Source organism: Piliocolobus tephrosceles, chromosome 14 (genome assembly GCF_002776525.5).
Source record: "Piliocolobus tephrosceles isolate RC106 chromosome 14, ASM277652v3, whole genome shotgun sequence".
In the NCBI taxonomy this organism is placed as follows: Eukaryota; Metazoa; Chordata; class Mammalia; order Primates; family Cercopithecidae; genus Piliocolobus; species Piliocolobus tephrosceles.
In genome coordinates, this window is record NC_045447.1 from 2578624 (window position 1) to 2591447 (window position 12824).

The window sequence follows — 12824 nt, forward strand, 5'->3', positions numbered from 1 at the left end:
TCTTGGCTCACTGCAACCTCTGCCTCCCGAGTTGAAACGATTCTCCTGCCTCAGCCTCCTGAGTAGCTGAGATTATAGGCGTGTGCCACCACGCCCAGCTAATTTTTTTTTTTTTTTTTTAGTGGAGACAGGTTTCGCCATGTTGGCCAGACTGGTCTTGAACTCCTGACCTCAGGTGATCCACTCTCCTTGGCCTCCCAGAGTGCTAGGATTACAGGTGTGAGCCACCCCACCTAGCCAATTTTTGTATTTTTAGCAGAGACGGGGTTTCGCCATGTTGCGCAGGCTGGTCTCGAACTCCTGACCTCAAGTGATTCACCCACTTCAGCCTCCCAAAGTGCTGGGATTACAGGAATGAGCCACTGTGCCCAGCCTCGCTCTTATTTTGGAAATACACGTGTACTTTTTAAGGCAAATTGGATTTCACGTGAGATGTTTGGAAAGTTGGGTGATGCGGAGCACCTTTGAAATGCGCCTGTTTGCCTTCATTCATATTTTAGAGTCTGTAATGGTTAAAGAAAAGCATAGAAGTCTTTATGCGTTAAACTTTTAAAGGTGTAGTGACAGTGGGCTGCTGGGTCGAGTGCGGCCGTGTGGGGGTGTCTGAGGGGGTTCCTGTCATGCTCTGTGTGGCTTCTGTCTTGCAGGACGAACAGAAAGCGGAAGATGAGCTCGCCAAGAAGCGGGCGGCCTTCCTCCTGAAGCAGCAGCGCAAGGCCGAGGAGGCCCGCGTGCGCAAGCAGCAGCTGGAAGCAGAGGTGGAGCTTAAGCGCGATGAAGCCCGGTAAGCCTCCCGCCGCCGGGGAAAGCAGACTGGGCAGGAGACTGGTGGGTCCCTGGCGGCCCCCGTCCCGTTCCCGGCACTGGGCATGGACCATGGCAGTGAGTGCCTCAGAGGGTTGTACTCCTCCCGTGGGTGACCTCCCTGAACTTCCACGGCCCCTGCTGATCTGCAGTGAGGACATGCGTTGCCGATGGCCAGTGAGGCTGTGTGGCCTGGTGGCTCATCTGCAGGACTGCCCTTGCAGCCTCTGTGCCCACTTGTGGAGGCTGGCCACCCTTGGTGCCAGCGGCCGGGGGGCACCCGAGAAACGCGCCTGGACAGGGCGCCGCGGCGCAGGCGTCGTGGAAGAAGCCCCGTGACCGAGCAGTGTCTGGGCCTGTGTTTCTCTCAGGCGCAAAGCTGAGGAAGACCGGGTGCGGAAGGAGGAGGAGAAGGCGCGGCGCGAGCTCATCAAGCAGGAGTACCTGCGGCGGAAGCAGCAGCAGATCCTAGAGGAGCAGGGGCTCGGCAAGCCCAAGTCAAAGCCGAAGAAGCCGCGGCCGAAGTCAGTGCACCGGGAAGAGTCGTGCAGCGACTCCGGCACCAAGTGCTCCTCCACCCGTAAGCGGCCCTGGCCCTCACGCGGGCAGCGCTTCCTTCCGCGGGCGGCGGCCTCGCGTTCTTCAGCTCATTGCAGTTTTGTCAAGAGTAGTGTGAGGCGGGAAGAGTGGAGATGATTTTCCCCGTTTCACGGATGACAGTGTTGAGACCAGACGCTCTGAGATGTGCGGCACATCCAGGCGCAGCCTGGCTCCCTGGGGCGGGGTGGCGTTGCGGCCTCTCTGGCCGAGCTCTGCAGGGCCAGGTGAGGGTGAAAGGTACAGGAGACAGGCACATGTCTGTCGGAATCTGTTCATGAACCATCATCTGTTTCTGTCTCTGGCAGCTGATAACTTGAGCCGGACTCAGTCAGGCTCCAGCCTGTCTTTGGCCTCTGCGGCGACGACAGAACCCGAAAGCGTTCATTCTGGGGGCACACCCTCTCAGCGGTAAGGGACCTGAGACGGCCGGCCCGAGGCTGGAGCACGTTGGGGAGGGGGCAGGGTGGGACTTCCTGATTAAAAACAATGAGAAAGGCTTTGTAACTTTAGTTTTGATAAAATTTCACATTTACAGAACAGTTGCAATATCATCAGGAATCCCAGTGCCCTTCACACCGGCTCCCCAACTGGTTAAACTTGGTAGCCTCCCCAACTGGTTAAACTTGGCAGCCTTTGCCTTATCACCCTCCCCTTTCCCCACCCCACACATGCATGCCTGCTTGTTCATCATTATGAGTCCCTTGGAGTCCAAGCATGGTGGCTTACCCCCATGATTCCAGCACTTTTGGAGGCTGAGGCAGGAGGATCACTTAGGCCCTGGAGTTCCAGACCAGCCTGGACAACAGAGTGAGACCCCCATCTCTACAAAAAATATAAAAAAAAGTTAGCTAGGTGTGGTGGCATGCACCTATAGTCCCAGCTACTTGGGAAGCTGAGGTGGTAGCATCGCTTGAGCCCAGGAAGTTGAGGCTGCAGTGAGCTGTGCTCACGCTACTGCACTCCAGCCTGGGCAACAGTGAGACGCTGCCCAAAACCCCAAAACCAAACAGAAAAAAACCACTCCGTTGGAGATGTCGGGCCTATTTTGCTTTAATACTTCAGTGTGTATTTCCTGGAACGAGGAAGTTTTCTCGTGTAATCAGTTACCAAGCTGGCACTTTCATCCAGTTTGCAGTCCCCATTCAGCTGTCCTCAGTTGTCTCAAGAGTATCCCTGACAACCGTGGTGTTCCCTAGTCTAGGATCTGGTTTGGGGTGACGAATGGCCTTGAAGTGCCATGTCCCTTTAGTCTCCTTCCATCCAGAGCAGTTCCTTAGCCTTTCTGTGCCTTTCTGGACCTTGATTTTGGTAACCACAGGTCAGTTATCCTTCTGGCTGCCTCTCAGTTTCGGTTTCCTGTGATGAGACTGGGACCTCACGCTTCTGACTGAGCAGCCCAGAAGTGAGTGTGTGTCTTTCTCAACGCAGCCTCTCTGGTGGGCCCCAGGACTGCTCCTGTGGTGAGAAAGTAACTTCGGGAGAGAGGCTGGGGACTGGTCTGGACCTCACGGAACTGTCCACAGGGGCTTTAGTGATCACTGTGGAGCTGCTGCTCACCGCTTCCTCCACGTGTGTTGTCAGCTCCCGTGGGAGCAAGGGCCTCCTCCGTCCATGTGTCCCTTTATTTTTATGTGCACACCGTGTGGCCCCTGTTCTGTCTGCACCTATGGGCCATGTTTTCTTGTTTTCTTGCCTCTTCACCCGACTCATGGCTTGTGGCGGATCCCTCCGAGGGACTGCAGATTCTCTTTGGGTTTTTGTTCGGGTGGTCAATTACCGTGGCTGGATTCAGACTCCAGCGCTGCCTGCCTGCTTTGTGAGAGCAGCAGCCGACATCTCTTGAGCAGCTGTGTTCAGCCTTTTGGCATCTTTGGTGCTCAGTGGAGACTCCCTGCAGGGTGGAGCTCAGGCCTTCCAGGGATCAGAGTCACTGGGGCCCAGGTTTTCAGACTTGGCCTACTGTGGCCCTTCCTTCCCTAGGCCTCATCCCTGGCTGGGCAGCAGCACAAGTGGTCCAAACTTCATCCTCTGGCTTCCTGAGCCAGCAGCACTGTGCCGTGTGCTGTGCCTGTGCCCTGCTCAAGGGAGTGGTGCCTCGAGCAAGGGCTGCGTGGAGGTGAACCCCTTCAGTGAAGGACTGACTCCCCTCTGTCCTCATCACTCCCTAGTACCTGAAGTGTTTGCTTTTGTATTTTGCTCGGAGTGTCTGTACTGTGTGGAGGTTGTGGCGACTCGAGCCCCCACCGTCACTGGAAGCCTCCTCCCCTGCTGATGTGCTTCCTGTCCTTGTTGGGGGCCGGCCCCTTGCCAGCGGTGGTGAGAGGAAGCCAGCGCTTCACCTGCCTGTCTCTTGTCTGTTTCTGCCTGCAGAGTGGAGTCGATGGAAGCCCTGCCCATACTGAGCCGTAACCCGAGCAGGAGCACAGACCGAGACTGGGAGACCGCGTCGGCAGCGTCTTCCTTGGCCTCGGTGGCTGAGTACACAGGTGACGGCCTTCGCCCTCCTTAGAGGTCATCGTGGGCATGGCCGCACGCCTTTGCATGGCCCTTTCAATATCTGTTCTCTATTTTGGTCTAAAAAGAATTTTTTTAACAAAGATGTTTTATTTAGTGAAAGAGAGCTATTTTTAGCTCTTTGGTGCTGAAATGGGAATGTAGTTTGGTAGAAGCTCTTAGTCCTGCCTTGCCCTCCTGGCCATATGCCGTGCTGTCTGCTGTGCAGGGGGCAGCGGACCTGGGGGCGGCAGAGCCTGGGAGTGGCAGAGCCCGGGAGTGGTGGGAGTGCGTGGCCCTGGAGCAGGCGTGGGCTCAGGGCACGGTGAACTGGAGGTGCTGCTGTGGCTGAGGAGTATGTCCTGGGGCCTTTGAACTTTAGACTTTTTACAAGTTTTTTTCCTGGTTTTGTCTTTTTTTTATAGTTAAGACACTGAATTTAGAAAGGGGATAAATTATTGATTACTTTCATCTTTAATTGTCTAAAAGTTTATAACTTAAAATTCTTTTGAATAAATTTTAAGTGACTTTTACTTCCCATTTTTAAATAATCATAAATATCTGTAATTCAGCCTACCCATTGCTTGCTTCTAAGACATTGTTGGTTTTCTTTTTTGTGTGTGTTCGTGCCTTGAAATAATAATTTTGCCAATCCTGGCTTGGTTTCTTAGGTCCCAAGCTCTTTAAGGAGCCCAGTAGCAAATCAAACAAGCCGATTATTCACAATGCCATATCCCATTGCTGCCTGGCTGGGAAAGTGAATGAACCCCACAAGAATTCCATATTGGAGGCAAGTATCACGTTTCAACCTCAGTTTTTATGTGAAGTAAAAAATGTTTGTAAATTAAGTGTTCCTTCTATAAGAAAGCACCCCAAATCTTTGATGAACGAGAGTTGCTAGGAAGGATGCAGATTTCAGGGAAGGCCGTTCCAGGCAGGTGGGAGTGAGGCGTGCCAAGGTCCAGGGGCTGCAGTGAGCCTGTGCTGGAGGAACACCCAGGAGGACGGGGCAGGGTTCAGAGGCTACATCCCTGTGTGGGGCCTCTGTGGGCTGAGGAAAGACTCAGCTTTACACAGAGTGAGACAGTGGAGGCAGGTGTGGGCAGAGGAGAGCCAGGAACCCACCTGCCCTTCCCAGTAGATCAGAACAGTCAGCAGGGAAGCCAGGGAGGCAGCCTGGTGGTGAGTGAGGAACAAGGGCCAAGGCCGGAGTGGTGGGGGGGGGGGGGGGGGGCGGGGGGGGTGGGAGGAGGCATGCATCTGCTGAGCGTGTGGACTCCGGAGCACACAGTGTACATGCCCAGGGAGGGGCTTGGAAGCAGGAATCTGAGGGTCCTGCATGGGGTCTAGGCTGGCCCCTGAGGGGCAGGACTGGAATTCCAGGGGAGAGGAGGCAGAGCCACTGGACCCCGCCCCAGATTCAGGCCCGTGTGTGGCCTTAAGTTGCTGACCTTGGGATACAACGGCTTGTGAATGAAAATTATGCAACAGTCTGTCACCCACCAGAAATTCTGCTTTTTAATAATTAAGACTAACCCCTGGTCCTTAGTTGGTTTAGTTGTAAAAATTAAAGTGACATACGGAATTTGTGACCCACTTTAAAACGGATGTGTTCTTCTTGATAGTGAAGATCATCTAGACTAAGAGTGGCCCCAACCTAGGCAGGTCTCATGGGACTGGGGACGGAAGTGGCCATGATCATGCCCTTCGTGCTTAGCTTTCCACATGGAGATAAGATCATCTAGACTAAGAATGGCCCAGCCTAGGCAGGTCTCATGGGACTGGGGACGGAAGTGGCCACGGTCATGCCCTTCCTGCTTAGATTTCCACATGGAGAGGTGGTTGGCCCCTTGTATCAGTGGCCCCCAGGATCACCTTGCATGCGGAGGTGCACTGGAAGGACTTGTGGCCCTCAGTGTGGAGTCGACCCATGGCTTAGATTTATTTCAGCACTGTGGAGGGAGCCAGAGCCACGGGGTGAAGAGGGAGAGGACAGAGGCAGGGCCAGGCCTTGTGCAGCTCCCTCTGCTCTCATTCTTCCAGCAGCAGATCCAAAGCAGTCTGTGGGCCATGGAAAGCCCTTTTGAGACTGGATGCCCTGAGCTCTCCCTGGGGGCTGGTCACGAGGCACAGCCCTTGCCCAGTGTGCAGCAGTGTGCCTGATGCCTGGGAGGAAACCAGCGGTAGCGTGTGGACCAGCAGTTGAGACTCAGGGAGGCCCTCTTGTCAGCCAGTGAGTGACTGCGAGCTCTGCAGATAGCAAGTTCCCAGGCGCCCGCTGAGGGCCGCCCAGCAGGCAGGCCCTTCTAGGACAGCAGCCATCTCAGCTGTGCCACGTAAGCTGAGGGCACCACATGCTTCCTTACCGCGCAGGCAGCAGTAAGTAAATAAGATGAACCCCACTCCCCACAGTCCCACTGTCCCTACAAATTAAATGTTCTTTCTTTTTGGCATCTAATTCTGTTCATATTTAAACACAGTGTTTGTAGGGTTGAAATCAGTATTATATACACTTTTGGATTCTTTTAAAAAATATGTATTATTTAAAATAATAAGCCCCATTGTATGTTGATACATTGTGTATTTATGAAAAGTAACTTTTCTAAAGGCAAATAAATAGAAGAGTGGCATTGACATAAGAGGACTGACATCTCAGCCGCTCGTGCCCTCCGTCCATTACAGCCACACGGCCCAGGACCTTGGGAAGGTTCCGCCGCACACTCGTGAGAGGCAATGAGGCGTTAGCCTTTTGAGGTCAAGGGTTTGAGCCTGAGATTCCTGGGAAGGCCTCAGGACGCCTGGGCCACATGTGGAGAACTGCCGGGGCAGACCCATGTGCTCCCATTCCCAGGCATGTGGAGGGTCTGTTTTTAAAAGTTACCAAAGCACTTGAAGATAGGTTTTAAACTTTAGAATACAATCAACAAACGCTGCGACAGGCATCAGCGGTTTGTCATATTTACTTCAGATTCTTCTTTTTTTTTTGAGATGGAATCTCGCTCTGTCGCCCAGGCTGGAGTGTGGTGGTGCAATCGCAGCTCACTGCAACCTCTACCCCTCCAGGCTCAAGTGATTCTCTGAGTAGCTGGGACTACAGGCATGTGCCACCATGCCCAGCTAATTTTTGTATTGTTAGTAGAGATGGGGTTTCACCATACTGGCCAGGCTACTCTTGAAGTCCTGACCTCAAGTGATCCGCCCACCTCAGCCTCCCAAAGTGTTGGCATTACAGGCATGAGCCACCGCGCTCGGCCCAAACAGCTTTGTGAGATATCATTCATATATCATAAAATTTACCCTTTTAAACTGTACCATTCATTGGTTTTTAGTACATTCATAGAATAGCACAACCATCACCACTGCCTAATTCCAGAACATTTTCATCCTCACAAAAGGAAACTCCGCCCACGTGAACAGTCACTCCCCTAGTCTTCCTGCACCCCAGCTCTTGGCAGTTAACAGTCTGCTGTCTGTCTCCATGGATTTGTCTGTTCTGGGCATTTATATAAATGGAATCATAATTTATATGACCTTTTGGGTTGGACTTCTTTCACTTAGCATGATGCTCTGAGGTTTCTCAGTGTAATGTGTACCAGGACTCCGTACTCATAGCTGGGTAATGCTCCATTGCATGCTCAGACCCCGTACTGTTCATCTCGTCATCTGCTGATGCACACTTGGGTTGATTCTACTTTTTTTTTTTTTTTTTTGAGACGGAGTCTCGCTCTGTCGCCCGGGCTGGAGCGCGGTGGCCGGATCTCAGCTCACTGCAAGCTCCGCCTCCCAGGTTTACGCCATTCTCCCGCCTCAGCCTCCCAAGTAGCTGGGACTACAGGCGCCCGCCACCTCGCCCGGCTAGTTTTTTTGTATTTTTTAGTAGAGACAGGGTTTCACCGTGTTAGCCAGGATGGTCTCGATCTCCTGACCTCGTGATCCGCCCGTCTCGGCCTCCCAAAGTGCTGGGATTACAGGCTTGAGCCACTGCGCCCGGCCGGGTTGATTCTACTTAAAACATTTTTTATTGATGCAGAACAGATGTACATGTTTTTGGGGGTACATGTGATGATTTTATTTCTGCCTTTTGCCTGTGAGGGATAGTGCTATTATTTGTATGCAGTGTTTTGTGTGGATGTGTGTTTTCATTTCCCTTGAGTACATACGTGAGAGAGGAATTGCTGCGTCCCACGGTAACTGCCTGACGGTTTGGAGAACGGCCAAGTTGTTTTTCACAGCAGCTGCTGTGCTCTGCATCCTCCTGGCAGTGAACGAGCCCCGTGGCTCGCCAGCACTTGTTACCGCCCTGCTCCTGGGTTCCAGCCGTCCTTGTGGGCATGACGCGACGTCTCTTTCTGACTGGCATTTCTCTGGTGGCTAATGATGAACATCTTTTCATATACTTTTCCACTTAATTGTAAAAGCATTTTTTTCCCCTTGCTTGCCTAGACTTCTTAAGTAAAGTCTCAATGGCATGTAATGCTCTAGGACGGGTCTGCCATAATTGTTTACAACAGGCAGGCTGTAGGTGACAGGTGGGGGAGCTTCCCATGGAGCAGTGCCGGTTGAGCCGCTGTGGGAGCCTAACTCATGGCAATTGGAGTGGCCTTGAAGTGTTTGTCTCTTTCCCTTTTCTCTCCCCACACAGGAGCTGGAGAAGTGTGACGCCAATCACTACATCATATTGTTTCGTGATGCTGGCTGCCAGTTCAGGGCGCTTTACTGCTACTATCCTGATACTGAGGAAATCTACAAACTCACTGGCACGGGGCCAAAGAACATCACCAAGAAAATGATCGACAAGCTGTACAAATACAGCTCAGACCGAAAACAGTTTAACTTGATCCCAGCCAAAACCATGTCTGTCAGTGTGGATGCACTCACAATCCACAATCACCTGTGGCAGCCCAAGCGGCCCGCAGTGCCAAAGAAGGGCCAGACTCGTAAATGACCCCGGTGCAGCCGGCGTCTGAAGGGTGACCCAGACTCGTAAATGACGCCCTTGTGGCTGGCATCCAGAGGGTGCCACGGGGTCCTTATTTATTGTTTTCATCTATTTGGGTACGAAGTGTGCAAAGTCACAGACCTTTTGCAAAGACGTTTCTAGACAACAGAAGAAAACCCTTCTCTCAGCACTCATCTCACGCAGAGGATGCCAGGCAGGGCGAGGATGGGGGAGTAGATGCCGCCTTTGCAGTGGCTCGCACTGCTGTGGCCACCACTGACCACTGAGGCTCCCAGAGGAGGGTGTTCACAGCGAGGTCCCAGGCCACGGAGCTCCCTTACTTGAAGTTCTCCTTCAGCATAGATTAGATGTGATCCACTTTGCTTTCTCGCTTCTCACCTCACCCCGTTGCACATTGCCTGACACCCTCATGTTGGCCAGCTGTAATCTCATGTGACTGTAGGACTGAGGCTCAATCTTGGCTTGGGGTGTTTGAATGTCTATAGCAAAGGAATTCATAATGGGAAATCTTTTTCATTTGAGAAATTGAATGATATTTATTGATTGTGTCTACTGCCAACATTTATATCCAATTCTAAGATTTCTGAAAAAAAATTCTTATCCCTTGCTGCTCAGAAAAAGTTTACTGAAAATACCAGTTCACTAAAAGCACTGAAATCTGCAAAGTCTGTCTTTTGCTAAAATAACGTTTACAAATGTGAAGATGATTATTTCTGGCACACAGTCACGAGGATGGGGAATGGCACTAGGAGCTGATGTTTGCTTCGTTTAAAGTAGGCAAGCCGAGCCAACTGCAGCCATCATTAATTAAGTTTTGGATAGTACTCTAATGATTTGTTCGCTTTAATAAAGACAGATTTTGGTGAAGTAGGATATTTTTCATTCTGAGCATGTTTGTCCCATAAGGTGATGCACTTAAGCTGACAGTCCCTTTAGTGGTTTTGTTAGGTCACGGATTGTCCTGTCTAGATTCTGCATCTGGAAGCGCTGCATGCTCTCAGAGGAGCATGCTTTTTTCCGTGTAGATGGATAATTTTGTTTTGTTGCCTGTTTAAAAACAAGTGGTTATTTGCAGTTATTTCAGAACTCCAAGTAAGCGGATGGCTTTGGATGCTTTCTGCCTTGGTCCCAGTGGTGTTGATGCTTCTGCGGAGCGGACATTCCCGGGAGCAGGTGCGTGCCAGCCACGGCTGCCAGACACTGCAGCAACTGACCAGCTGCCGGAAGATTCTGGAGCCACTAACATTAGTTTTGCACATATTTTCTTGGGAGTGTTACTTGAATCTATCTCGAACTGCAGAAAAAATTAAAGATCAATAGGGAGAAAAAGTTAGAGACAAGTGTAACTGTTACATAATTTTAGATAAGAAACCTGAGTCGTGTACATAAGGAAAGCGGGAACATGGTACAGAAGGCTAGAAGGAATTACAGGTCTTATTCCCCTTTCCTCAGTCCTTTGAAGAAAAGGACAACCTCTTGCGATTTTGTATATATCGTGTTCAACACAGCCGCTCTCTGTCCTGTAAATAGGGAACTAAAGGCTGTCTGATTTCTCAAGTGCTGAGTTACACATCCTGAGTGAGCTTTCTGTTACCATACTTTCACACGTGGGCTTTATTTCTCACTGTATGTTTGATATGATATTACCGTATTTATTTTAAGAAAGCACTAAGATGTAATAAAGTGATGAACTAATTTGCTTTACATTGAATCGTATGTGTGAGGTTGCTGTGGCTCATTTCTCTGACCAGGCGACACCAACTCCTTGCTTTATAGGAGTTTCACGTTTTTTTTTTTTTTTTTTTTTTTTTACCATGGCCCTATCAAAGTCAGTGGAATTGGATTATTTTTAATGAAGAGCTAGAAAATGTCTGACATAGAGCTGGAAAATTGCATTCCCATGGGACTTCTGAGTCAATTCCGGATTTTCTCCATGGAATGAGTCAGTTTGTGGAACATCCTGAAACTTGTCCTTGAGCATGTAGGATTTTTCACTGTTGGTTGCGAGTAAGCACCAACGTGGCATGGACATTCTTGATGTCCCAAGTCCCCAGGCCATTGTTTGCCTAATGGTTGACAGAAACGTCCCTGCCTTCTTCATGCTTGGACACAGCAACCCTTTTAATTTGTCTTGAAAAGGTTCAGACACAGGATTAATTTTCGTGGTGGTGCTTTTGGGCCTTTCTGGCTTGGGTGGTGGTAAAGTCATGATTTTGCAGTTGATAACACTGACCCATAGCTCTGTTATCAATGTCTGCCATTTTCAAAGCCTCTGCAGTGGTATTTGTGTCTCGTCGCAAATTTCTTTCAGCGGAAAGCTTGCACATCTTTCCTTGTCTCTCAGAATTCTAACCTTGTTATTTAAGACAAGCTGCTCTCCCCATTTAGGATATCACTTTGTAAAGAAAGTGTAAACCAAATGATTCAATGTATGACGAAGTTTATGTGTAAATCCTTGGTAATGCTAGAATTCTGGGAGCCCAGAAGGGTTGAAAGAGAAATGAAACTTGTGTGAGTCCCATTATTTTACACGTGTATGTGCAGATACGTTCTACCCACACGTGTGCGTGCACCAAACGCACTGCTTTCCATGTGTCCTTTTGACTTTCTACTCGTGTCACTGCGGTGCAGTCTCTTAGCAGACTTCAGGCCCAAACTGTATTCTTCACTCAGGCAAAATTGAAAAGTGGAATAATTCTAAATTACTTCTAGGTTATACTTTTACCTCCCTGAAATTGTAGTTGTCACTTGGAGGGCAAAATATTTATTGAAATAAAATTTTCTGTTAAAAATCCATCAACTTGGAGAATGTTTTGCAATTGATTGTGATTTATTTTGTGCAATAGGATTTGACTTGTGAGAAGTGCCAACGGGCATCTCTAAAGCAGTCGCGTTTCACCTTTTCTGGGAATGTTTTTGAAAAGAACAGTAGCTGTATCTCTCCATCATTGTTTTGGTCAAGTCTGTCTGTGTTACTGGGAAGCAGACACACCCAGGACTGCATCTCTGACTTTCACACCTGCCTTTTCTTACAGGGCTTGAGTGGGTGCCTTGCTGTTGTCTTAGAGTTTTTTCTGGTGTGGAAGGTGGAGGTGTATTTTTAAGGACAGTCCAGGGGATATGGATGTCCCCAGCAGATTCGGACGTCACCAGCGGAGCCATGTAGGGTACTCTGTCATTCACAGTCTCCATTTGCTACAGTGTATCCCATTTGAAGGCCCAGGCTGTGGGGTTTGTTAGAGGTTTCAGAGAGCCGAACTTGCTCTTGTAAGAAACTTGGACTCCCGGGAGCATCTCGCCGTACAGATGGCAAGTTCCTCTCCTCCCTCCTTGTGCCGTTTTTCAGGATTATGAACTAGGAAAGTAAATTTCAGCTGTGGAAGTGAGTGCCCTCGTCCCTCCACCCTCTAGAAGAGGGGTGATCTCCACCTGCAAGCTGTTTGCAGATGCCTCGTTTTGTTCTTTCTCCTTTAGAAAAAGCAAGTTAAATTTCCCCAGTTATTTCTCATGTAGCAATACTTTGCCAAAGCAACATATAATGGGAATGAATGACAGAGGAAAGGAATAGATTAGCCGACTCCACGTAGACAAGCCCAGGCACAAAACTGGTGAATGAATTGCTGAGTGATTTGTTTCAGGGTAGAACATTTATTCGCAATGAAAATCTGGGTTGCTTCCGGTTCAAAAGTATTAAACCACATTTCCCATACAAATGCATTTCTGCGCTAGTATCACGATGATGGTCAGCCACTAACCAGTTTGGCCTTGGAGCCGCTTCTCAGTAGCTCTCTTTTTTCATCTGGTAAATGATGCTCCCGAACTGCAAACTAAGATACTTTAGCTCTGACAGCCTGAGATTCAGGGTGCGGCCTGCCATTCAGATGTGCATAGCATGTTGGCTTCATCTGTGCACACAGCCTTCAGGAGGAGGATGATCCTGCTCTGAGTGTGGCTTGCCACTAACGGG

At 49.9% G+C, this 12824-nt stretch overlaps 1 protein-coding gene across 2 annotated transcripts in view; it reads left to right on the forward strand.

Annotated features, from left to right (window-relative positions):
* CAMSAP1 (calmodulin regulated spectrin associated protein 1) overlaps nt 1-11650 on the forward strand; it is a 98492-nt gene extending 86842 nt beyond the window's left edge. For both annotated transcript variants that reach the window (XM_023227645.3, XM_023227646.2), the window contains 6 exons: nt 648-784; nt 1176-1384; nt 1710-1812; nt 3775-3890; nt 4569-4687; nt 8540-11650. In XM_023227645.3, the coding sequence (XP_023083413.1) occupies nt 648-784; nt 1176-1384; nt 1710-1812; nt 3775-3890; nt 4569-4687; nt 8540-8842 (987 nt within the window). In that variant the 3' untranslated portion in view covers nt 8843-11650. The remainder of the gene's footprint in view (nt 1-647; nt 785-1175; nt 1385-1709; nt 1813-3774; nt 3891-4568; nt 4688-8539) is intronic.
* Nucleotides 11651-12824: the final 1174 nt, after the last annotated feature.